The sequence below is a fragment of the Protopterus annectens genome, chromosome 3.part1, assembly GCF_019279795.1.
Source record: "Protopterus annectens isolate FY-2018-M chromosome 3.part1, PAN1.0, whole genome shotgun sequence".
NCBI classification, from domain to species: domain Eukaryota; kingdom Metazoa; phylum Chordata; order Ceratodontiformes; family Protopteridae; genus Protopterus; species Protopterus annectens.
In genome coordinates, this window is record NC_056732.1 from 481,852,662 (window position 1) to 481,876,077 (window position 23,416).

The 23,416-nt window shown below is 41.2% G+C and overlaps 1 protein-coding gene across 1 annotated transcript in view; it reads left to right on the forward strand.

Annotated features, from left to right (window-relative positions):
* Positions 1-23,416, forward strand: part of ENPP2 (ectonucleotide pyrophosphatase/phosphodiesterase 2) — a gene marked incomplete in the record, with an annotated part of 2,364,887 nt that overhangs the window by 984,072 nt on the left and 1,357,399 nt on the right. Inside the window, 1 exon segment of the mRNA XM_044066921.1 lies at positions 22,906-23,025. Coding sequence (XP_043922856.1) covers positions 22,906-23,025 — 120 coding nt within the window.

Here is a 23,416-nt window from a genome sequence, read left to right on the forward strand (position 1 = left end):
TTAATAAATTTAAATTCTGTTATTACGACTTTTTGGGCAGACTGAATCCTTTGTTTACTAATGGACCTCAGCACACACTGTATATGTTTGGGTTATTAGTTTTATTCAGTGTGTTGACTTTTTTTTTTTTTTTTGCTGATTTGAAAACCTAATTCTAGTCCGTTTTAAAAAAAAATACATGCCCACCTGTAACGAATGCAAAGAACAAATGCAGCTTATTACATAGTCATTGTGTAATGATTAAAAAGTCTGCATTTGATGAACTTTGTATAAGAGGACATCTCAATCACGTTTGGGACATGCCATTAGGTGAATTGGTAAAGGCTTAAATTTCGTTTAGGCGTACTGATTAAGGGTGCAAGAGTATGTTTGTGTGTGTGTGTGGATATGTGTATATGTGTGTGTGTATATATATATATATATATATATATATATATATATATATATATATATATATATATATATATATATATATATATATATATATATATACACACACACATATATATATATATATATATATATATATATATATATATATACACACACACACACACACACACACACACACACATATCCTAAGGTGGACTAGAATCCCATCCAGGACTGGTTTCCTACCTTACAGTCGTCTGTTTTCTGGGATAGACAGTGGCTCCTCCATAAACCTGAGAAGGACAAAATGTATATCAGAGAATTAATTAAATAGTTGAACTATATTTTGTTGAAGAACTGAATAGGCATTTTAAAAAGTGAATGATGTATTGGTCATGTAAGATCATAGACAGTTTACTGGTGTCTTTGGATAGGTGTGTGGAAGCTTTGCATTGGATGCTTGACTGAAGCTGTGTGGGTTATCATGCAGGATAAAAGTTATGATGTTTAGTTATACTGAATGTGGCTTAGTGTGCAGTAGTTTCTTTGCTTCTTGGAATCCTTTGGAGCTGAGTAGGGGTGGAGGTGGTTGAGGTGAAAGTCTGAGATTTTCAGGAGCCACAAGCATAGGACGTTCAGGAATACAAATCATATTGCTGTTTTGCGTAGCAAATCATTCAATGTGATTTCTAATTGTGCACCTGCAGTACTTCCCATCTTTCGGAAGATTTTTTTTTTCCCCCTCTGAGTTGATGCAGCTGTAGATTTGGCATATATATGGTTGGGGTTCCCCCCTGCAAAAAACAGTAACATTTACTTTTTAGTCCTTTTGTGTTTTGGACACCTGATTTTACCATGGGAACTTCTAGGTAATAGAGCTTCTTATCTTGTTGGGATTCTTAGACATGGTAGATGCTGCATTTACTGCATTGTTCTATTTGTAATTTGATGTTATTGGCTTGTGATGAGTGGTGCATTTAATTACTTTTTATGATTGTTTATGCTGTGACTGTGTTTCTGTGATACTTAATATTATATTTGTATGTTTGTGGATGTTACATATATTGGATATTTATGGGTGTGCACATGCACATATTCTTCTGATGTAATGGCAACTCATTATAGATGTATACATTTATGTTGTGTTACACTTTCATCTTGAAGATTATTTTTATATTTAACTCTTAACAGAAGCAAAATGTAATGCAGTTTGACAGACTGTCTTAGTAAAATGTCTGCAAAAGCCTGCATTTGGTACCCATGTATAAGAGGGTGATGCCTTTGACTGTTCTTAAATCTTTAACTGAGTACATCTTTGAAGGCATTTTATTTGGACTCTCCAGTATATACTGCACTAAATGCTGTCATTAAACACACTCCAGTGCAGCATCTTGTTGGAGTGGGATCAGCCATATTGCATAGACATTGCAGGGAGTTTTGATGATGCTATCTTTCCAGTGAGTGACATTGTTACTTTTCTGGAGAAACATATATGATTTGTTCCAGTAGATGTCTGTACCACCTTGAAGGAAATTATTTAACTAGGTGTAATTTGGCAGTCTGTAGATAGCTGGGAAATGCATGGAAAAGTCTGCATATTGTACTCGTATGCAGGATGGAATAACTCCATCATCTTTTCAGAGTTCTTAGCACAACTTTCAAAGATCTATACTTGGAAATACTGGTGTATACTACTGTACCCAGTAATTTTTATCCTGCTGTTAAAAAAACTTCCATGCAGCTTAACATTAAAGTTGTTTGGGCTTGCCCTTATTAGTACATTTTCTTTGTTATTAGTGTTATCTTCTGTGACAGAAAATATTCCCTTTAATGTTTTTTATGTCTGCTGTAATGCCACCTCTGTATTGATATATGTTGATATATATAGTAGTCACAATCCCAAAAAGAAGTGATACACCTACTCATAATGGAATTGAAGTGCACTGCAGCTAATCAGACTCTGAAACCAAAATGGCTGTGTATAACTATGTGGTAAAGCAATATCTTATCATTTTCACTGTTTAATACAGACTTCAGAGAATTGTTAATGGACGCTAAGGTGTCTGCTGTATATGATTGCTGATATGCCTTTAATAACTTGTTTGTAATTCAGCATTGAAGTTGGCTGGGCATATTTTCAGTGGAAAAAAATTTGACTAACTTTTATGCAGAACTGTGTATAAGTTTTGCTTTTGATATAACACCAGCTTATATAGACTTGCGTTTTAGACATGTTTGATATTTCCTAGCTTTACCCGTAAGTCTTACACTTACTATAAAATTGAATGTAATGCATCTTAGTAGCATGGCAGATTCTGGAGGCATATACGCAAAATGGTCATTCTTGTCAGTATAAAAATATAGTCCTGTAATACAGCTCTGAAACAGTCTGATATTTTCTAGTATCGTTTTGGACATTTTAACCATGAAGAACATGCTATCATACAGCCCAGATGTAAACAAATAACCAGAGAAATGGCTCATGTTTGGTGTATCTAGATCTTGCAACCAATGCAGTTCCAGGGTAAACATAAAATAAGGCGCATCTGGTAAATAAATACAATAAATAAGATATTTCTTGTCTCTCATAAAAACACAAAAGTATAACCAGTTCAGTTAAGTGCTTTCATCTTACACAAATGGACTTCATCAGAACTGAAAGGTATAAAGAAAACACTTTTATAGCCTTCTAAGCCAATTAATTAAACAAAAGTTATCTAATTGTGGTTTAAAAAGATATACACCAGGTTAATCATATAAAACATCATTCTAAGACAACAGATAAACATTTTTAAACCTAAAAATAGCAAATATAAAAAAAAAATCAAATAGAGACTACATCAGTTAATAAATAAAATTAGTAGAGATAGAAGTGTTAGCACATTCTCTTAAGTCCTTTAAAAAAAACTTTGTGGAAAGCAAGCCAACATTTCTTAAAACAAAATCCTGCTCGATTAATAACTTACAGGGCTGTAAGAGTGTTTTTTATACCATTCAGTTCTGATGAAGTCTGTTTGTGCAGGACGAAAGCACTTAACTGAATTTATTATACTGTGTACTTCTGAGTGAGACAATAAACATTTTATTTATTGTATTTACTTACCAGGTGCACCTTATTTGATGTTTACCCTGGAAATCCACTTGTTGCAAGATCTAGATGCACCAAACAACGTGAGCCATTTCTTTGGTTAATTATTTTGGATATTATATTTCAGTATTGAATTAGAAAGTGTACTTAATTTGTGTTTTTAGATGCAAAACTAATTAAGAAGCTGCAACTTGGTGTTTGAATAAGCAGTTCATTATTATATCTTTTTTCTTTTCTGTGTGAATGTATCACAGAAGCTTGAAAACATTTTATGTGCAACAAATCTTGAATTTGGTTCTGCTGTTATATTTGCATAGTATAGTTATGATTTTATGATTTCTGCATTTGTCCTAAAAATTAGGTATATATGTTGTGAGCTGAATCTCATTAAGGCGTTTGCTATTGTTATAACATGAAATATAACAATACAGAAATAATTTTGAAAGTAAAAATGTAAATTGTGTTTTCATTTCATTCAAGAAATGCCACAAAACTATAACATTGGCCCCTTTTCACATGCTGACTACCCTCCTTCCAAATATGCCCCTTCTGAAAGGATGCAACTCCTTTTGGCTGTGTAGAAAGCTTCTTAAGTTATAAGCAGATAAAAGCTGTGGTGATTATTTTTGATACACACACATACTCACATACTGTCTGCTTTGGACAAGTCAAGTTAATGACCCCTTCATTGTGATTAGATCAAGTGACAATAGAAGTCAGTTCTCATGCTTGCAGCATCTGATTGTGTTCAAGTGAAAGAAATGTCCACAGTAATCTGTTTCTCTTTACTACACATATGCATGTACACACACACACACACACACACACACACACACACACACACACACACACACACACACACACTGCCTATTACACACAAATATAGTAATTTGCTGTCCTTGAATCAGTAATATTAGATGTTAATCTGTCAAAACATTTTTTAGTTACTCTACATTATTATATGTTTGCCACATTGTAATGTAGAACATTTGTCCTGCTCACACAGATCGAACTTGTCTTTTGCCGAAGGTAGCCGTTGCTTTTGCTTTTTTCCCCTCCTGGTTTTGTCAGACAATCCACAATAAAATATTTTTAACAGTTTAATCATTAACTGTCTTTTTAATTACACATCAGATGCATTGCTTTCTTACTGAAAGTATATTTTTTGTATTACTGCTATCTGTCTGACAAAAAATAAGTTAATTCAGTCACATTGACTGTAACAGCAGCAGATCACACAGAGTAAAAGGAAACATTGTGATGAAAGGAAGGAAGGTTAGCAGGTGGAAGAAGTAACAAATCCCCCACATCACTGGTTCAACCATACGTATCTTCTAAGTACTTTAGAAATGGAAGATAAGAATGACCTGATGCAGAACCTGGCAGAACTATTGGAGATGACCATGATTTTGAAAAGCTCCCTGGGGAAGACATTAAGCTCAATTAGTTACATGACCGTGATTGAATATAGTCAGAAAAAGATTGAGGGGGCAGTGTCTTGTTCATTTGCAGGTGGTATCTGAGCTGAAGTAAGATTACAGGGACCTATGAACTGATGTATCTGACAGCCATATCAGGCTAAAGATGCCCGAGTCCCAGTTAGCAGAAAAGGAAGACTTAGGGTGACAGAAGAAAAAAAATCTAAGGTTAATGGGTGTCCTGGAAAAGACAGAAGATAAAGATTGTGTAGGACCCTGCAAAGCTTACTTGCTACATGGACATGGTACTAGGTAGCACAGACTAGTACAATTTAATATTCATAGGTTGATACTAGGCTATCTGCCCTAGGGCATTTATAAGCTTAGCCAGAGTGTGTTTGGCTTTCGCCACCCTTTTAGATTAGTTGACTGTGCCTCTGTATAGTAGGTCACAGAAGATAGCCCTTTTAAAGTTAGTTTACTGTGCCTCTGTCTAGTAGGGACACAGAAGAGATCCCAGGGGTAAACCTGCAATCTTCCATCCACTCGTCAAGATTTCTCTTGAAGAGGGTCAGTGAGGGGCTCTGCCTAGCATGGATTGGGATTTTGTTCCAGAGTGAGGGGAGGCTCTGGGATGTGAATCTGTCCCTCCAGCATGTCCTATTTATTTCTGTGCTGAGGTTTAAGTCCCTGGAGCATGTAGCTCTAAGGGATTTGGATTTCCTGAGGTGGAGCATGTCCATTAATTCTGGTTTGGACATGGCTTTATATGTCTGGCACAGATCGCCTCCGAGTAGGCGGTAAGCAACTGAGTAGAGCTGGAGTTTCTTTAGCCTAACTGCATAGAGCATTTGTTTGAGTCCCTTGATCCTCTTGGTGAGATACTTTTGGGGTCTTTCCAGTTGCTGCAGGTGTCTAGTAAAGTACATGCCAAATGGGGCATTGTATTCAATTATGGGCCTGATGAGTGATGCTTAGAGGGGCACAATGACCTCTCTTGATCTAAATGTGAACCCTTTTGTGATAAGGTGGGCTATATAGAACGTCTTTCTAGCCACTTTGGCAACGTGATTGTCAAAGGAGAGATTGCTGTCAACTTGGGTCCCCAAATTCCTAATTACTACTTCCGTACTTAATGGATTACCACCTATGTGGTAATTTGTGGGCACTTTGTTTTTCCCAAAGGGGATGACTATGCACTTTTTGGCATTTAGCTTTAGGCCATGGCTCGGGCACCAGTTATCTGTCTCTGTGAGACCCTTTTGGAGGATGCTTGTGTCAGTCGGCGACTCGATTATGGCACCCAGTTTGCAGTCATCTGCAAACTTGGTCAGCTATAGTCCTCCCATGTTAGCTTGTACCTCAGAGAAATATATACCGAACAAGAGAGGTCTCAGGACTGAGCCTTGTGGGACGCCACTTGTAACTGGTTTAGAGTCTGATATGGCACCTGCAATCCTGACCATGTGGGTTCTATCCCTGAGCCAGCTTGCAACCCATCTTGTGACATAGGGTTTGATATTTAAGCTGGTGAGCTTATTTATGATGCCTGAGTAGGGTATTGTGTCGAAGGCTTTTGCGAGGTCCAGGTAGGCTGTGTGGACTAACTTCCCTTCATCTATGGCCTTGATGACTGTTTCAAAGAAGTCGACCAGGTGCAAGAGGCAAGATCTGCCCTTAACAAAGCCGAACTGGGTAGGATCCAGTGTTTGGAGGTTCCCATTGTCTTTGTTTATGAGTTCCATGGTGATACTCTCCATAGCTTTGCAGACCAGGCTAGTCAGGCTTATAGGGCGATAGTTTCTGGGGTCCGTTGTGGCACTACCTTTGTGGAGTGGGCCACTGTTGCTGTATGCCATTCCTTGGGTACATATCCTGTAGTAAGGCTGAGATTGAACAGTGACTTTGTGAGGGTTCAGTTCTTCTTGGAGCTCATGTAAGACGCAGCCCAGGACACCGTCTGGTCCCATTGATGCTGTGTTTTTTGCTTTGGAGAGGGCAGCTCTCACCTGTGCATCTGTGATGTCAGGGAGGCTACACTCTGTTGGGATAGACATTTGCTCTTTTGGGGGGGGAGAAGTTTGCACTGAACCTGTCTGCCAGGATGTTGACAATGTCTGTGGGTTCAGTGTATTTTTTGTCATTTTGCTCTAACTCAGAGTATATCTGGGAGTTGCCACCCAGGTTTCTGACATAACTAAAGAAGGCCTTGTGATTATCTTTAGCGTCTTGTGCAATTTTTCTTTCGAAGCTGGCCTTAGATAATTTTATGAGGGATCGTAGTTTCTTGCTAGTACTGATCAGAGATGCCTTCCCTTTTTGGGATTTTGTTCCATCATGTAGTAGCTTCCTCCTTCTGTTGTATAGCTTATTTATGGCTGGGGTCCACCAGACTGGTCTCCTGCCTTTGGAGGAGTGAGTCTTGGTTTTATTTGGGATAGCACGATCCATGCATTCCTGTAGGTGTCCATAGAATGCGTTTGTAAAGGATTCTGCGGTTTGGGCCGTATTTTCCACTGGCCCGAGGGCTTTGAAGGATTCCACCTCAGTTTTGAGAAGTGTGAAGTTTGCTTTTGAGAAGTTCTTCACCGTGGTTTCCTTGGCTGGGCTTGGGGACGGGATATGGATGTCCAGTGAGATTAATTTATGGTCAGATCTTACGAATGAGGGTATACCTCTGGTATGGAACATAGAGTCCCCATGTTGGTGATGATCAGGTCCAATATGTTTTCCCCTCTTGTGGGAGTGGTGACCAGTTGTTCCATAGCATTTGAGTTTATAAATTCTAGGAACCATTGGGCGAGGGTGTTGGGGCTTGAATAGTGCTCCCAGTCTATGTTTGGGTAGTTGAAGTCACCAATATGATGGTGTTTGGAGAGACCTTCATATTCTACCGTGTTCTAAGGAAAGCTGAGTGGGGTTCCTGAGTTTGGGAGGGTGGTCTGTAGCAGGCTACAAACTGAAAGGCAGTTTTGCCCACTGTTAGTTGCACATGGATGGTCTCTGATGCTTCCTGCAGTGCCACTAACCTGGAGGTGTGGGTATCTTTGAATATGGATACTCCCCCTCCTTTTGTGGTTCGGTCTGAGTTTTGGGGCCGAAAAGCATGGTATGAGGTATAACCTGGTTGTGCTGGGGTGCTCTCGGGAGCCTTGAACCAGGTTTCTGTCACTGCACAGATATTGATATTCTCCATACTGAGGAGAGCCTCGAGTGCGTGCATCTTGAGGTTTAGACTTCTGGCGTTGAGCAGCATCACCCTTAGTTTCTTTTTTCTTGTGTTGTCTATGGAGGTGGGTTTGTCTTTTGAGCCTTGCCTAAAAAAGGCACTATGGGGGTGGCAAGAGCCTTAGCCAATATTCAAAAGCCCAGGGTGACAGGTGCAAGCCGTCCCTAGCGAAGCGACATGGCTTGTCAAGCATGTCATCCCAGGCTGACAGACACTGGATCCCCTTTGAATGACACCAATACTTTAGCCAATTGTTAAAATTGATCATTTTGTCTTTATACTGTGGCATCATTCTTGGTGAGGGTAAGATGCTACTCAAGGTCAGGGTCATACCGGCCTGGACTACATGATCAGAGAGCTCCTCTGTCTCTTTTCATGTAGTCCAGGGAGGTACGTCTCAGGTCATTCACACCACCATGGACAATGACGGAGTCATATTTGTACTTGCTTTGGAGTGACCTGAGTGCTTGTGTTATGTGGTGGATCCTGGCACCCGACAGGCAGCTTACAGTGACCTTCTCCTTGTTCAGCCTGGTGAGTGGGACGTCAGTGTGTCTGACAATAGAGTCACCGATTACAAGTGTATTAGGTGTGTTGTTTAGCCTTAAGGGCTGTGACTGTGTGGCACACTGACTTTGTGAACTATGTGATACGTGGGTATTGTTGTGGGGTAGCAGTTGCTTGGATGTCTGCTTTGGAGGTCTCTGCTGCTTGGGCAGATTTTTATTTAGAGCCTCCGAGTATGTTTTTGTGTGTTTGTGTTTGGTTTGCTGTTGCGACAGGTCTATGTGAGACTGGGTTTGTGGTGTGTGTGGTTACCTTCTCCTCCTGACTGACTGCGCCAGTACTGGGTTGAGAGAGCTCAGCCTCCAGTTTGGCTATATAGTTGCATCTCTCACATATATTTGAGCTTGTTGGGATATTAATATTAAATAAGAAACAGAGCCACCAGCCACTTTGAAAAGGTCAAGACAGATGATAATCGGGTTTGCAACTTGTATGTTAAAGCAAGGAGTAACTTTCTGTGCTCTGGGCTCCTGGGAAGAAACTGTTTTATAAGGAGTTGTAGATGTACTGCAGGAAATATTATAATGCGAAAACTAGAAGAAAAAGGGGCAGGTTCATTCCTGTGTTGTATCAGTGTCATACTTATAAAAGCTGTTTTAAAATGGTATATCCTGCATGGTTTGTTTAATTTTTTCCTCACTCTTGCAAATACTTTTTTAGAATCTGGTGTTGTAGGACTGGCGATTAGAGTGGTCAGTGAGAGACATAATCTATGAAATAATGACAAGAGACAGAGAATAATTGTATAGTAATGTAGAATAAAATGGGAAGGGCTATAGATGTATTTCCATTATATTTCCATTGATTCAGTAAAAGATGTTGCATGTTTGTCAAATCAGTTATGAGGAAGTCCAAGGAGATATCTCCAAGCCATCATATATATGCATGCTGTAATACTTCCTGTTGAGAAAACCAATGTAGCAACAGAGTTTTTTTTTTAATTTTTCCAGGGGTATGTATCTGTGTTGGGGTCAATGGAATCAACCTGAATTTTCATAGTTGTTTACTAGGCTAATGACCACAAGGGCCTTTTTAAGCCTAGTCATGCATCCCAAATCTCTAAGTTTAAGCATGGGCCTGGGAGTTGAACCATTTACAGGTTACCTGTGTCCATTAGAGACATAGGAGCCAAACTAGGGATGACTTTCTAGTTTTCCCTCCAATTGTCCAAGTTGTACTTGAATTGGGTTCGGGAGGAACTCTGCTTCACATTGATGGGGAGCCTGTTCCATAGATGAGGTAGTCTCTGGGATACATGCCTATCTCTTCAGCAGGTTCTGTTTATATCACAGGCAAGATTTAAGTCTTTAGAATGAGTAATTCTGGTGCTGTTTGTTTTGTGGATATGCAGGACGTCCATCAGAGTGAGGTCTGACAATGCTCTGTATGCCAGGCATAGATCACCCTTCAAAAGCCTGTAGGAGACAGAATACAGGGATAGGGCCTTGAGGCGATCTGCATAGGACATTTTACTTGCACCCTGTATTCTTTTAGTGAGTTACCTCTGTGGGCGTTCCACTTGTTGGATATGCCTGGTTAGGTACATACCAAAGGGGGGCATTGTACTCAATGATAGGCCTGAATGCCAAATGCAGTGAAACCGTGACATGTCCTTCTATTCATATGCTAGTATATCCATAACATGAGGGAGTCTGCCTCTGGTTGACGCGTACGTCTGGCCATTTTACAAAAGATAGCTGCCACTGCGAAGGCATGTGTGTCGGCCTGCTGGATTCAGTGGACATCGGGTATAAAACGGATGTCAACATGCACCTACCTCAGAACTTTTCTGCTGCCTGGGTGACTGCCAGCTTTGGTCGTTGCTCGCTTGGAGAAGTGATTCCGTGTTTGTCTGTGTTCAGATAAATACCCCATAGAGGTTTTTGGTTACCTTTTTGCTACTGTATTGTGTGTCAGTTTCAGGTAGAAAGGGCAAGTGTCTGTGTGGAAGGCAGATTCCACCTAAAGACTCACATGAGCTCTGCCTATTCCGTCTAGGCCAAGACCACGACCACACCACTTGTGAAATCTGTCAGACTTTTGTTCCCAAAACCGTTAGGAGCCATCTGGCTGCGTTAAAATTGTATGTAGAGAATCAGCTCTTGAAAAGCTTTGCCAAAGACATGAACCCAACGTCTGGAACCTCGGAAGAGCCACCCACAAAAAAGGCCAAGAAATCTCGGCCTGATCCTACTACTGCTCCCTGTATTCCAACCATACCTCTCGAGGCCAGTGAAAGCCTGAAGTCAGAGTTGTACTCCACGGACATTCCACTGACAGGTACCTGGGAGGAAGCCATCAAAGAAGCCGCTAGCACATCCCAAAGGGAGTTACAGGCATCTGACTTGGGCGTCGGGTCGGAACCAAGGCTTATCATTTCTGAGGGCCCACGTGGGGTTTCCCAAATAGTCGTCCATGAAGACGTTATTTCTGACATTTTGGAATGCCACCCATTGTCTGGGCCTCCTTCCATGCATTGCATTATGGACGCGTCTATGTCGGATGCTCCCAAAACCAAGAAGCAAAAATCAAAACATATTCCTTCTCAACGATCTGTACTTCTGACCAGGCGCCTGACTGGCAGGCCTGTACTCAGGGCCTACTTAATGCCTCCCTTGCGTTACGCCATGCCTCTGCCCCTGCCCAAGCCCCTTCAGTTTCTACTCCTAAGAGCAAATTAGTACCTGATATTTCCTCTGAAGAAGAGGATTCTTTAGAGGATGAATCCCTTACTTGCACATCCCAAATTACCTCCCCTCTGCAGTATGCTTCTCCAGAGGAGGAATCAAATAGAACGGATTACCAGGTAGGACATTACCTTTGGGGAAACAGTAGTGCAGACGAAGGACTTTAAGTGGGACTGCAGTCAGATTATTGAGACTCAAATGAGGTATTATGACATCTTACAAATGGAGTCCCCTGATCCGTCTGCAGTTCTCTTTTGCATCCTGCCTTTTTGGATGCCTTCCTGGCTGCTTCTGCAGCCTCAGATTCACAACCCCCTACACCAAAGTGCCTAGACAGATTTTTTTAAAGTACTTGAAGATGCAAAATTCCTTTTCAAGGCCCCTTCTGCAGTCCCTTCAATGATTTCTATGGCTGCAAATGAAACTTCCAAACTCCTCCCCTCCACTTCCCTCCTTCCTTCGGATATGGAAAATAGAATAATGGAAAGACTGAGTAACAAAGTGTATACATCTGCCACTTTAGCCGTGAGAGCCATAAACTATAAAAATCATATGGCCAAATATTCCTTGGCCCTTCTTACTGATGCTGTTAAACAGTTGGGTGACCTTCCAGATTCCCTATCAAAGCTCTGGTCTCTAGTATGTTAAATTCCTGCAGTCAAGTAATAGACACTCATTAAGTATAGTTATGACCACAGTGGAGGCTTTATCAAGAGCTGCGGCCTCAGGTTCTGTTATCTTTAGATGTTCCTCACTTAAGCTACAGCCTCTGCCTGATGACATTATCAAAACTCATGGATGCGCCCTTGGATAACAAGGCTTTGTTTATTTCAGTGGCTGCTGAACTCTTTAAGGCCCTTCAGATGAAGGGCAAAGAGCTCCAGGACCTCAGGCACATATTTGGTTCCCCGCTTCTGGAGGAAATATCCAGCTAAAACTACCTTTGTGAGAAGGCCTTCCAGACAAAGATTCAAGGAAGCAGATCCCTCCAGGTCTTCTCCCTCTGCTCCAGTTCCAAGCCTGGTAGTCTGTGACTACCAGGCATGAAGTCTGGACACCCCCCTCTCCATGCACCTGTCCTGGTCCTTCCATGCTTGAAAACAGGTTACACAGGACTCTTGGGTCCTCTCAATAATAAAACTAGGTTATTTCATGGTTTGGTTAAACCAGACCTACCTTCAGAGGCACTCCTCAACCCCTCGAGACCAAATGGCTTCCTTTCCCCCAGTTCTGCAGACCCTCCTCTCTCATGGCACAATTCAAGATGCACCTCCATAATCAAGAGGGAACAGATTCTACTCCAGGATGTTCCCTTTCCCCAGGAGAGAAGATCCCTTAAGACCTATCTTGGATTTATTCCATCTAAACATATCCCTCAAGGTCCCTTCCTTTCGTATGCTAACCCTTCCCCTAATCCTCGCTCAGGCCTTCATGGTGTCCTTGGATATAAAGGATGCCTACTTATGTTTTCCTGTCTGTCCTCTTTTCAGGAAATTCCTTCATTACTCAGTGGGTTCTGCACATTTTTAGTTTTGTGCTTTGCCATTTGGTCTCTACGGCCCCAAGAGTGTTCACAAAATGTCTAGTCCCAGTCATTGCCTTTGCCAGAATGCAGTGGATCCAACTCTTCCCCTACCTGGACGATATCCTCATCCAGGAATCGTCCTCACAGTTGGTCCAACAACGTGTAGACTTCTCCATCACTCTCCTGAGGTGCCTGGGGTTCACCATAAACCTTCTCAAATCCTCCCTGGCCTATCTGGATCAGGTGTTCTTAGGCTGCAGGATTTTAACAGGACAAATGAGGGCCTGTCTCCCTCCAGACAAGGTTATGTCCCTCACATCCTATTTCCAGGAGATTCTCCCCTCTCCAAGCACTGTTGGCCAGGGAGTTTCTCAGGCTCCTGGGATTTATGACCTTCACCATTCCTATGGTACCCTTCAGAAGACTACATATGAGGAAATTCCAATGGTACTTAAGGACAGTCTGGAAACAATATCTGCACCCTCTGGAGTTTATGGTACCCCTGCTTCCCTGCCTTTCCAGAGAACTGAATTGACTGGAGTTGGGGGTGCAACCTTAGGAGAATGGAGTGTGAGAGACATTTAGACACTTGGCCAACAGAGGGGAATACATCAATATCAAGGAAATGACCGCCTTGATTTTGGCCCTCCAAATCTTCAAGGATCAGATTCTACCAGGTGTGCTGAGATGGTACACAGACAATACCACTGTGCTGTGGTACATCAGCAGTCAGGGGAACCAAGTCCTATCTCCTATGCAGATTGGCCCTACAGGCATGGGAAATCACCCAACAGAGACATGTAAGCCTTTTACATAGCTTTTGCAGAAAATGTGAGGGCAGATGCTGTAAGCAGGTCCATGACTCAATCCCATGAATGGATGCTCAGCAGGGATGTGTTCCTGGACCTAGTCCATCAATTGCATATACCTCAGGTAGATCTTTTTGCCTCCCCCATGAACAGACAACTCCCAAAACCTTCTGCACCAGAATACCCTCTCCCGGGGCATGAAGGGTGGATGCTCTTTCCTTCCCTTGGAAGGGGATGTTCGCTTATGCATTCCCCTCTTCCCTCTCCTACAAAATGTTGTGAAGATTCAGAGAAAACCACCTCAAATCTTGTTGGTGAGTCCCTTTTGGCCAAGCAGCATTGGTTCCCCCTATTACATCATCTAGCCAAGGGCAATCGCCACAAGTTACCCCACTGGATGGACCTACTCACACAGGAGAAGGGAACTGTCAAACACCCAGATATCCACCCTGAACCTTACACTGTGGGTGATAGGGCATTTATTCCCTTCAGACACCTTTACACCGAGGGTGTGCTTCAGGTTTTGCAGGAGGCCAGAAAACCCACTTCCAGAAAATCCTATCTGTCCAAGTGGAAAAGATTTTCCGTTTGCTGTCTAAAACAAAATCTCCAACCACTGACTGTAGAACTTCTAGTGGTTTTGTCTTAGTTGTGTGAACTGATTAACTCTGGCTTGTCATACTGTTCAGATAAAGCTTATCGATCAGTTAAAGCACATCTATCTGCCATCTCATCATGCCTACCTCTCACCCGCCCCCCCCCCCCCCCAGCTTCCAGACTGGAAGTTATGTTCTTTTTAAAGGGGGTACTACACATTAGACCTCCCAGGAAGCCCCCCCCCCTTGGGATTTTAATTTTGTTTTGGAAAAGCTGACCTTACTGCCCTTTCTGCCAGCCAAGGGCTGCTCTCTCCAACACTGTACATGGAAAACTATCCTCTTGGTGGCCATTACATTATCCAGACTGGTCTCCAAACTGCAAGCCCTCATGCCCCCCCCCCCTTCACAGTTTTCCACAAGGACAGGGTTTACTTGTGCACTAACCCATCCTTCATGCCTAAAGTAGTAAATGAACTTTCCCTGAATCCAGGCCATCAGTCTTCCTACCTTCTTCCCTTCACCACAAACCTCTGCTGAAAGGATCCTTCACTTCTTGGATGTACATGGACAACTCGGATACTATTTGGACAAGACCGAATCCATCCATAAATCTGATAGGCTGTTTGTCTCCTACCACCCAAGAGCCCTGGGACACCCTGTTTGCAAGCAAATCATTTCCTCTTGGATCTCTAAAACTATTTACTTTTGCTACACAGCCCATGGCAAAAGGCTTTCCTTCCCAGTGAAGGCACATTCCGCTAGGGCTGCGTCCTCCTTTGGTGCCTTCTTTAAGGGTTTGGATACAGCTACATGGTCATCTGTCCACACTTTCACCAAACACTATGTTAGACTTTATTTCCAGGTCCAGAGCAGGATTTGCCAGGGCCATTCTTCATGGCTTTGTGGAAAATGTGTCTCTTCCTCCACCCAGTTCTTAATAGCATGAGCTTTTGCACTCTCCCTCATGTTATGGATACAGCAGCATATAATCTTACCGTAACTTTAGATGTCCTTCTCTTCTATGTGCTGCTGTATAGTTTCCCACCCTGCCTTCCCCCTGCTGCTTGCCTGACTCCTGAGTACCCACTCCATAGCTTCTGGTGACATTCATTTTTGAGGTAGGTGCGTGCTGATGTCCACTTTATACTCTGCCTGTTTATGGCCTACATATGCTGATTGCAGCGGGCCGATGAATGTACCTTTATAGTAGCAGCTAACTTTTGTAAAATGGCCATTATGTTTTGGGTACAGCAGCAAATAGAAGAGAAGGGCATCTAAAGTTATGGTAAGATTTTACACAACTATACTTTCTTTAGACTTAGATGCCATACCTTTGTTTATAAGTTGCGCAACACAGAATGATTTCCTCACCACTGTAGATGCTTGATGGTCAAAGGCTAGATTACTGTCTATGTTGTCCCTATGTCCCTGACTACTGGGTCAACTGTAAGGTGTGTGTTGTCAATATGATAGTTACCAGGGATGGATGACTTCCCAAAGGATACTGTTATGCATTTCTTGGCATTTAATTTTAGTCCATGTCTCGGACACCAGTTTGTTTGTGTCAGCCCCTCCTGAAGAACATTTGTGTCAGTGTGCGATTCAGTGACAGCTCCTAATTTGCAAACATCTGCAAATTTAGACATTGACCTTGACTTCTGAAAAGTAAATGCCAAAAAGGAGCAGTCTGAGGACTGGAGGGACTCCACTTGTGACTGGCCTCTTTGTAGAGGTGGACTCCCCAATTCTAACTTCCTGGGTCCTGTCTCTGAGAGGGGCTAGGCTATCCCTGACATATGGTGTCAACAATGCCCAAGTGGGATATTGTGTCAAATGCCTTAGCCAGGTCAAGGTAGGCAGTGTATAGTATACTTTGCCCTTGTTCATTGCATTAGTGACCTTCTCAAAGAAGTCCACCAGGTTGAATAGGCGTAATCTGCCCTTGACAAAACCAAACTGAGTTGGGTCCATTGTCTGGAGGTTTACTATATCTCTGTTAATCATCTCCATGACCATTCTTTCCATGGCATTACATATAAGACTAGTGAGACTTCTGGGTCTTTGGTTTCCATTGTGTGTAGTTGGCCCACCTTTGTGCAGAGGGATGACTGCTGCCTTTCTCCATTCATGAGGCACAAAACCTGTTTGGAGGCTACAATTAAATAGTAATTCCAGAGGCCCTGATAGGTCATGTTTCATGCTGTTTAGAAAGCATCTTGGGATGTTGTCTGGTCCCATTGATGCAGTGTTCTTGGTCTTAGAGCATTAAGGACCTGTTCCCTAGTGATAGTAGGGGGAATTATATTTGATGATATTTCCTGAGGGGGAATTATATTTGATGATATTTCCTGAGGGAAGGTTGAGGGGGAGAGAGGGGTAAAGTTGGAGCTGAATTTATCAGCCAGGAGGTTTGCTACGTCTTCTGGCTCCGTATAGGTGGCTCCATTTACAATGAGCTCTGCACACAATTGTGTATTGCCTTTGAGGTTGCGGACACAGCTAAAGAATGCTTTGTGGTTGTCCTTAGCCTGGGAGGCAAGACTTACCTCAAATTTGGCTTTGTTAGACTTAATTTGTCCTCCGAGTTGCTTAGTTTGATGAGTGCTTTTATCCTGCTGGGTGCTACACCTCCTAATTTTACCATGATTTTCTTCCTCCTGTTATACAGCCTATTGATTTTGATTTCACCAGGGTGGCTTTTTTTTTTTTTTTTTTTTTTTTTAGTTCTGTGCTTCTTCTTAGTGGGTACAGCTGTCTCTATGCAGCTGTTAACATGCTTGTACAGGGTTTCTGTGAATATTAAAGAAATCTGTTGGCTGGGAAGTGTAGGTAGATGATTGGGACTGCTTGCTTGGTGATATAGCTACTACTTGTTTTTGAGGAAAATCACAATTTGTTAGCAGCAGGTACAGTAATACAATTAAATACTGTAAGCAAGCCTTGGAAAAAGAATAAATAGGAAACCTTAAAGAACACTGGATGGGCTATGTCAGTATAATTTCCGTGCTTCCACATTACGGACTTGTGTGTATAGTTATACATAATTGGAGGGTATGACGTGGGTAAACTGTTCTGGTTCTTGTATAAATTTTGTAAATATCTGTTGATTGAAAAAGTAAGCATTTTATATTTTAAAGGTTTGTTGTGTAAATTAAATGTTAAATTATAAGTTGGCATGCTTTAAGTGTATGTACTTGGAAAATATATATTCTGCACTCTTAGTCTACAAAGTTGGGATCAAGTTTTCTGGTGCTAGAAGGTCATATGGGTGCCAGCCTGTAGTGATTTGGATAAGGAAGTATTGAAAGAGTGTTGTTAGAGACAAAAAGTGCTGAAAATGTTGTAGTGAAAGGACCCAGGGAGATAGCCGTTCAAATGATACGCTACCCAAACATGGTAGAAAACATTTAAAGGTGGAACTGATTAAAGGGAGGGTAAGGGAAAATTGAGAAAAGCTAATTAGATATATGTGGAGGCAAAATAACTGAGTTAATTAATATAAATGAATATGTAAAGATGTTTAGTGTATTCTCTTTGAATATTAATGGACTGACTGACCCTGTAAAAAGGTCTAGGATGTTTGCTAATATTAAGATACTTTCCACATTTGGATCTCTGCAAAAAAAAAATGCAACAGAAAAAATATTCTTTCCAACTAGCTGGGAATGGAAAGGAGTTGTAATGGGGGCATCTGTTGTTCATGGTACTAAGAGAGACCCTTCTGTTTCATAGAGGTTCTGATTTTAAAATATTGGAATACGTAGAAGACCCAGACTGGCGCTTTATACTTGTGAAAGACTGGTGTCAAGAACAGTTATCACAGTTTCCTTGATCAATGTTACCCATCAAATTCCATTAGATATTTTTTTTTAAGATGGGAGTGATTGTGATGGCTGTTGATTGCAGTCTGTTCACTGACAATTGGGATGCCTAGGGCGAGCAGAGAACATTCATAGTGGTGCCTCAAGGCAAGTTTGTTGAAGTATATTGCAAAAATATGGGGCTGATAGAATTAAAGTGAGGCAGGTAAGTGAAAGCTGATTCATGTTTGGTATTCTGCTTCTGATATGTATTATTTATGTATGTATGTATGCATTTACTCAAGTCTGTTAACCAGGCAAGTGAGCTGGTTCAGAAGTGTCTTAAGTCACAACCCATGCCAAAATTGCAGAACATAGAATGAGTATAATAGTGACATCTGGTAATACAATCAGGTAGCATTGCTTAAAGCACTGTACAGGCAAAGAAATACCGGTTAAGCTTAAAATGATATGATGAAATTCATTAATGAAATCAAACATGTAGTGTAGTATAGCCTGCTCCAGTGGCATAGAGGAGATACCCCCCCCCCCCGCCTGAGTGTGGTCCATATTACCCAAGTTCAATTCAAGCCCCTGGCACTTTAAGGAATAGCCAGGAGAGGCTGGGAATGCCCATCCTGGGAGGGGGAGTGTCTGGCCTTGGTCAGCCATGCCCACATCCCCCAGAAAGATGAACATTGTGGGGGGCAAGTCTTGAACAGGACTGTGGTGGGTGTCCTAAGCAGGTGATGCAGGAACACGCATATTCTGGTCACAGAGAATGGATGGCCTGGTTCTATTCAGAAGATTGAGTCATCAGAAAGTCAAACTTCATATAGTTGAGACCATCTGATCGACTTTCCAAAACGTCAAGACAGCACAAAACAACAAAAATCTACAAGTTGCAGGGGGCCAAGCTGCCCCCCCCCCCTTATTATATATACCAACTCCGAGATTGCACTACAGTGGGAAAAAGATACATTCTCTGATCCCCACTGTAGCTGCGACCCCCATACAAAAGCTTTACATTTCAGAAAGTCGATCAAATGATCTCAACCATATGAAGTTTGACTTTTTGATGACTCTGTCTTATGTATTGGACCCAATGGCCCATATGCATACTTTACCACCAAGAGGAGGGGGAGTTAGAAATGTGTAATGCCCTCAATTGTTGGGATGCTATCAAGGAAACAGAATTCCTGTTGTCTGTTGTGAAGATGGTGTCTCGTCAGTTTATAGCCTAGAGGACTTGGAAGGATCACCTACTTTGGTGCTGTCCCCACCTCTGGGAAATGATTGAGCTTAGTTGCAGTAGGGTGAGTCTTGCTGGTCAGTATAATAGAAGGGGAAAAGGATGTATAAAAAATTATAATACAATTTAATATTAAAAAGAGCAGTAGCTCAGAGAGAGTATTACAGTTCATATATGTTTTGTACAAAATCAGTACGCATGTTGAATAATGTTGACATTTTCGCAAATGTGGCAGTTTCAAGTGATACTGATTGGTAACAGAAAGGCAGAAAGAGGTAATTTATGTTCAGAAGGTATGTGTGTGTGTTATAGTACAGTATCGTGTAGAAAGATACAGTCTGAAAGAAGATGTATGCATTATTTACAGATGTGCATAAGGCACAGTAATCAGGTGAAGAAAAAGTCTGAGGAAGATATGGATATTATTTGTAAAATTTCAAGATATTGATCTGTATGTTTAAAACATTTGCATTTGTTTTCTTTGGTGAATATTTCATCAAGTTTCTGTGTCTCTTGTTGAGTGAGAAATGCTATTTTATGATGGTGAGGAAATTTTGGAAAGGTTTTTCAATAATGGAAAGGGAGAAGAGTGGATGGGTAACATAAACAGTACCAGAGAAATGCATATCCAACAACAATTGCAGGTGTTGGATTTCTGTACTCTACATTCAGAATGTGAAACTTGTCAAATTCAAGCATGAAAGACTAAAAGCATACCACCCGTATTGCTGAATGCAACAATCAATTCATTCTTAGAGTGATGGGGGTACCAATCTTAAACCCCTTCTACTTCTTTCTGAAAAGTGCATTAGCACTGAAGTTGTCTTGTTTTTTCTTTGTAAAGAGGGGTGCCACTGGTTAGTATAGCAGTGCTGGTTGCTCTCCTGCACTCTCAGTGCACACCTCTGCATTTAATAATTGTATCCCTAAATCTTATGGTTCTTCAGTCCAAGAGTGGAGTATTGCCACCAATAAAAGGAGTATTGACAAAGCGCTGTTATATGTTGAGCAAATTCCCTCTTTCGGGTGTACCTGATAAAAACAACAGTGGGAAGAGAGTACCTTTACCTGGCCATATGTCCTCAATCAGCTTCTGGAATCACTGTACCTTCTTTTTGTCAAATGTTTTTACCTTGTGGAGCTTTTCTCCCCAGGGTCTGCTGAAAATGGGTTCCTGACTTTCCCGAGGAACAACAAATAATAACAAATGTCAAATAAAAAGTAAAATATTTAAATTAGCACACTCCCAAAAGGGATGCCTCCACACACACCTGTATCAGTTGCACTTCGAGTATTGTGTAGATACTTCTGGAAGTTTATGTTGAAACCTACATTTATGTAAAAGCTGTTTGTGGAGACATTTCCTGGGCCTCCGCTGAAAAAGGCCTCTCGCTGAGTCGGACTAACCCGGTCAACAAATGTCAAATAAATAAAGTTCCAAGCGTGTATATGAAACATCCTAGATCAAGTGACATTCCTTTGTGTAAACTATATTCAGTACCATTGTCTAACTGATATACTTTGTCCTAACATTGTTTCCAATACTTATTCTTATCTCTGTGTCTGTTTTGCAGGCTTCCTGATGTCATTTATTACTTTGTATGGATTGCGGACTGAATTTTCTATTAACCAGTTCAGGCTGAACTGCTCAAGTAAAACTTTCCCCATTCCAAGAGGTCACCTTGGCCCATAGTCTGTGCTTTCACTTTTTTATAATTTTATAAATGTCTTTCTCTCTGTATATAAATATGTCAAATCTATCAGTGGTCAACATATTTTAGCCAACAAAATATAATCAACAGGCGTGCAAGATCACTTTCTTGGGGTATGGAAATATACCCTTTCCCAGAGAGTGTGTGAGCTCAGAGTTGGTATATATAATTAGCAGGGGGTGTGGGAGGAAACTGTTTTCATTTTATTTTTAAAGTCTTGCATGTAATGAGGTTATTGTTAGGCACATGCATGGTAGCATGTCGATGGTTGCAAAGTTGACTTTTTGTAGTCAACTTTGTAAACGTTGATCTTTGACTGTTTAATTTCAGTACACCCACACAAATACATACATGTACACATACAAATAAATTCCCAACTCAAAAATGATGGAAGAATTGATGGGGTGCACAGACCAAACGATATGCAGCAAACACAAAAACATTCAAGGTTAATAGAAGTGTTTTCCATGTATGCCTTTTTTTATATTATTTTTGTATATAATCAGTTTAAATGTTTGCTTAAACCTTTATTTAGAGATAAAGGCTTTGGTCTAGGCATATTAAGAATGCCATTCTCCTAAGTGGATTTATTCCTGGCTGACGGACATTTTTTGTTCTCCTTCTGCTCCATTCTTTCCAGCTACCTTGGTGTCCCCATCCATCTCTAACTTTACCAGCATCTTATACTACCTCTGGCTTGACTCCATTCTATGGCTGGGGGCTGGTGTGGAACCCAGCAGTGTCCTAGGGTTGTGCCATTAACCATTTCTACTAGGGGATTTTTCATTTATGACCTACCCCTTGGCATCCTGAGCTCCACTGCATTCACCTGTTAATATCTGTGGTCTATTCCACTCTGTTGCTCATGCTTTTTCCCATAGGGAATGCCTTGATGAATACCCTCCCCCACAGGGATGGGCATACCCATCATTCTCTGTCAGTGCTTCAGATACCTGAGCTGCTAATTGAACCTGGGTTACCTGGGCTGTAGTATGGGACTTATCTGCACCACCACCACCACACTGGCTGGCTGACAGACATTTGACAGTATCTTTTAGACCTTTTTATTATTAAAAGAAGCTTATACTCAGAAACTGTCCATTGGCTGCTGCGGTGGTACGGCGATAGCGTTGTTACCTCACAGCAAGAGGTTCTCCCATTCGATGCTTGGCTTGGGAGTGCCTTCTGTGTGGAGTCTGCATGTCCTCCCTGTGGTTGGGTAGCGTTCGAAAGACATGCGTGTGTAAATGGGCGTGCCTTCATTGAAGGTTGGGCGTCGAGCTGGCACCTCAGCATTTCATAAAAATCTACTGCCAATCATTAGCAGACTGGAGTTCCGCTGTGGCGACCCCTTACCGTTAAAAAGCTGAAAGACAAACAACAACTTACTCAGAAACTGGCCAATTGTGATAGTCAATTTAGATGCTGAAAAAACATATGATAGTGTTTAGTTGTAACTGTTTAATGTATTGTGTCAATATGAGTTTCCTTTAGACTTCATAGTTTTTTTGGCTCAGGTATATGAGAGGATTATCTACAGTTAAAGTGAATACACAGTTATCAGAGGGCTTCAACTTGAGAAGGGAAATTGGACAAGGATGTTTCCTGTCCCCTTTCCTTTTGCTTTGTATTTGGATCTGTTGACAGTGGATAGTATAATGTGATTCATGCCAAAAGATCAAGAGGAACCCTGATGGGTCATCTTTTTTAAGATGTAAACAGGTTATAGGCATAAAATACAACAACCGATGTTTAGCTTTTTCTGTGAAAAGCTGCCCATATTTAAATGATTTGTTTAGAGGTTTTCATACGAATTTAGTGCTGCACTCATGTCATTTTTGTCTTAGGCATGGAAGATATGACTTGCGACAAGGTGGAATTTCTGAGTTCTTACTTAAACGCTGTAGATGACATTTTTTTGATTCCTGGATCCCTAGGACGTATTCGTTCAAAAAGCAATCCTAAATGTACGTGAGTATGCACAAATGCATGTAATGGCTAGAGTTATGTACTTGAATCAGTATGTTACTAGTAATGTTAATATAAATCTTGTAATGAGATTGCGATGACTGGACTCCACCAAACAAATCCAGAAATACACAATACATGATAAGCAGGAATTTACCTTTTATGGCTCTTGATTTTTAGTTCCTTTTATGATTAATATTTATGAAGGTTTGTTTGGGGTTAATGCAATATGCACATTTTTTTTAAATGTAATGGTTATACAAAAAACACATTGGTTATCTTTAGTCACATAGAGTAGTAGTACTGTAAAACAAGTCTGATAATGTCTTTAAAAACATTTTTTATTTTTAACTTTGAGTGCCTTTATAGCTGCTGCTAGCTCCATGCCCC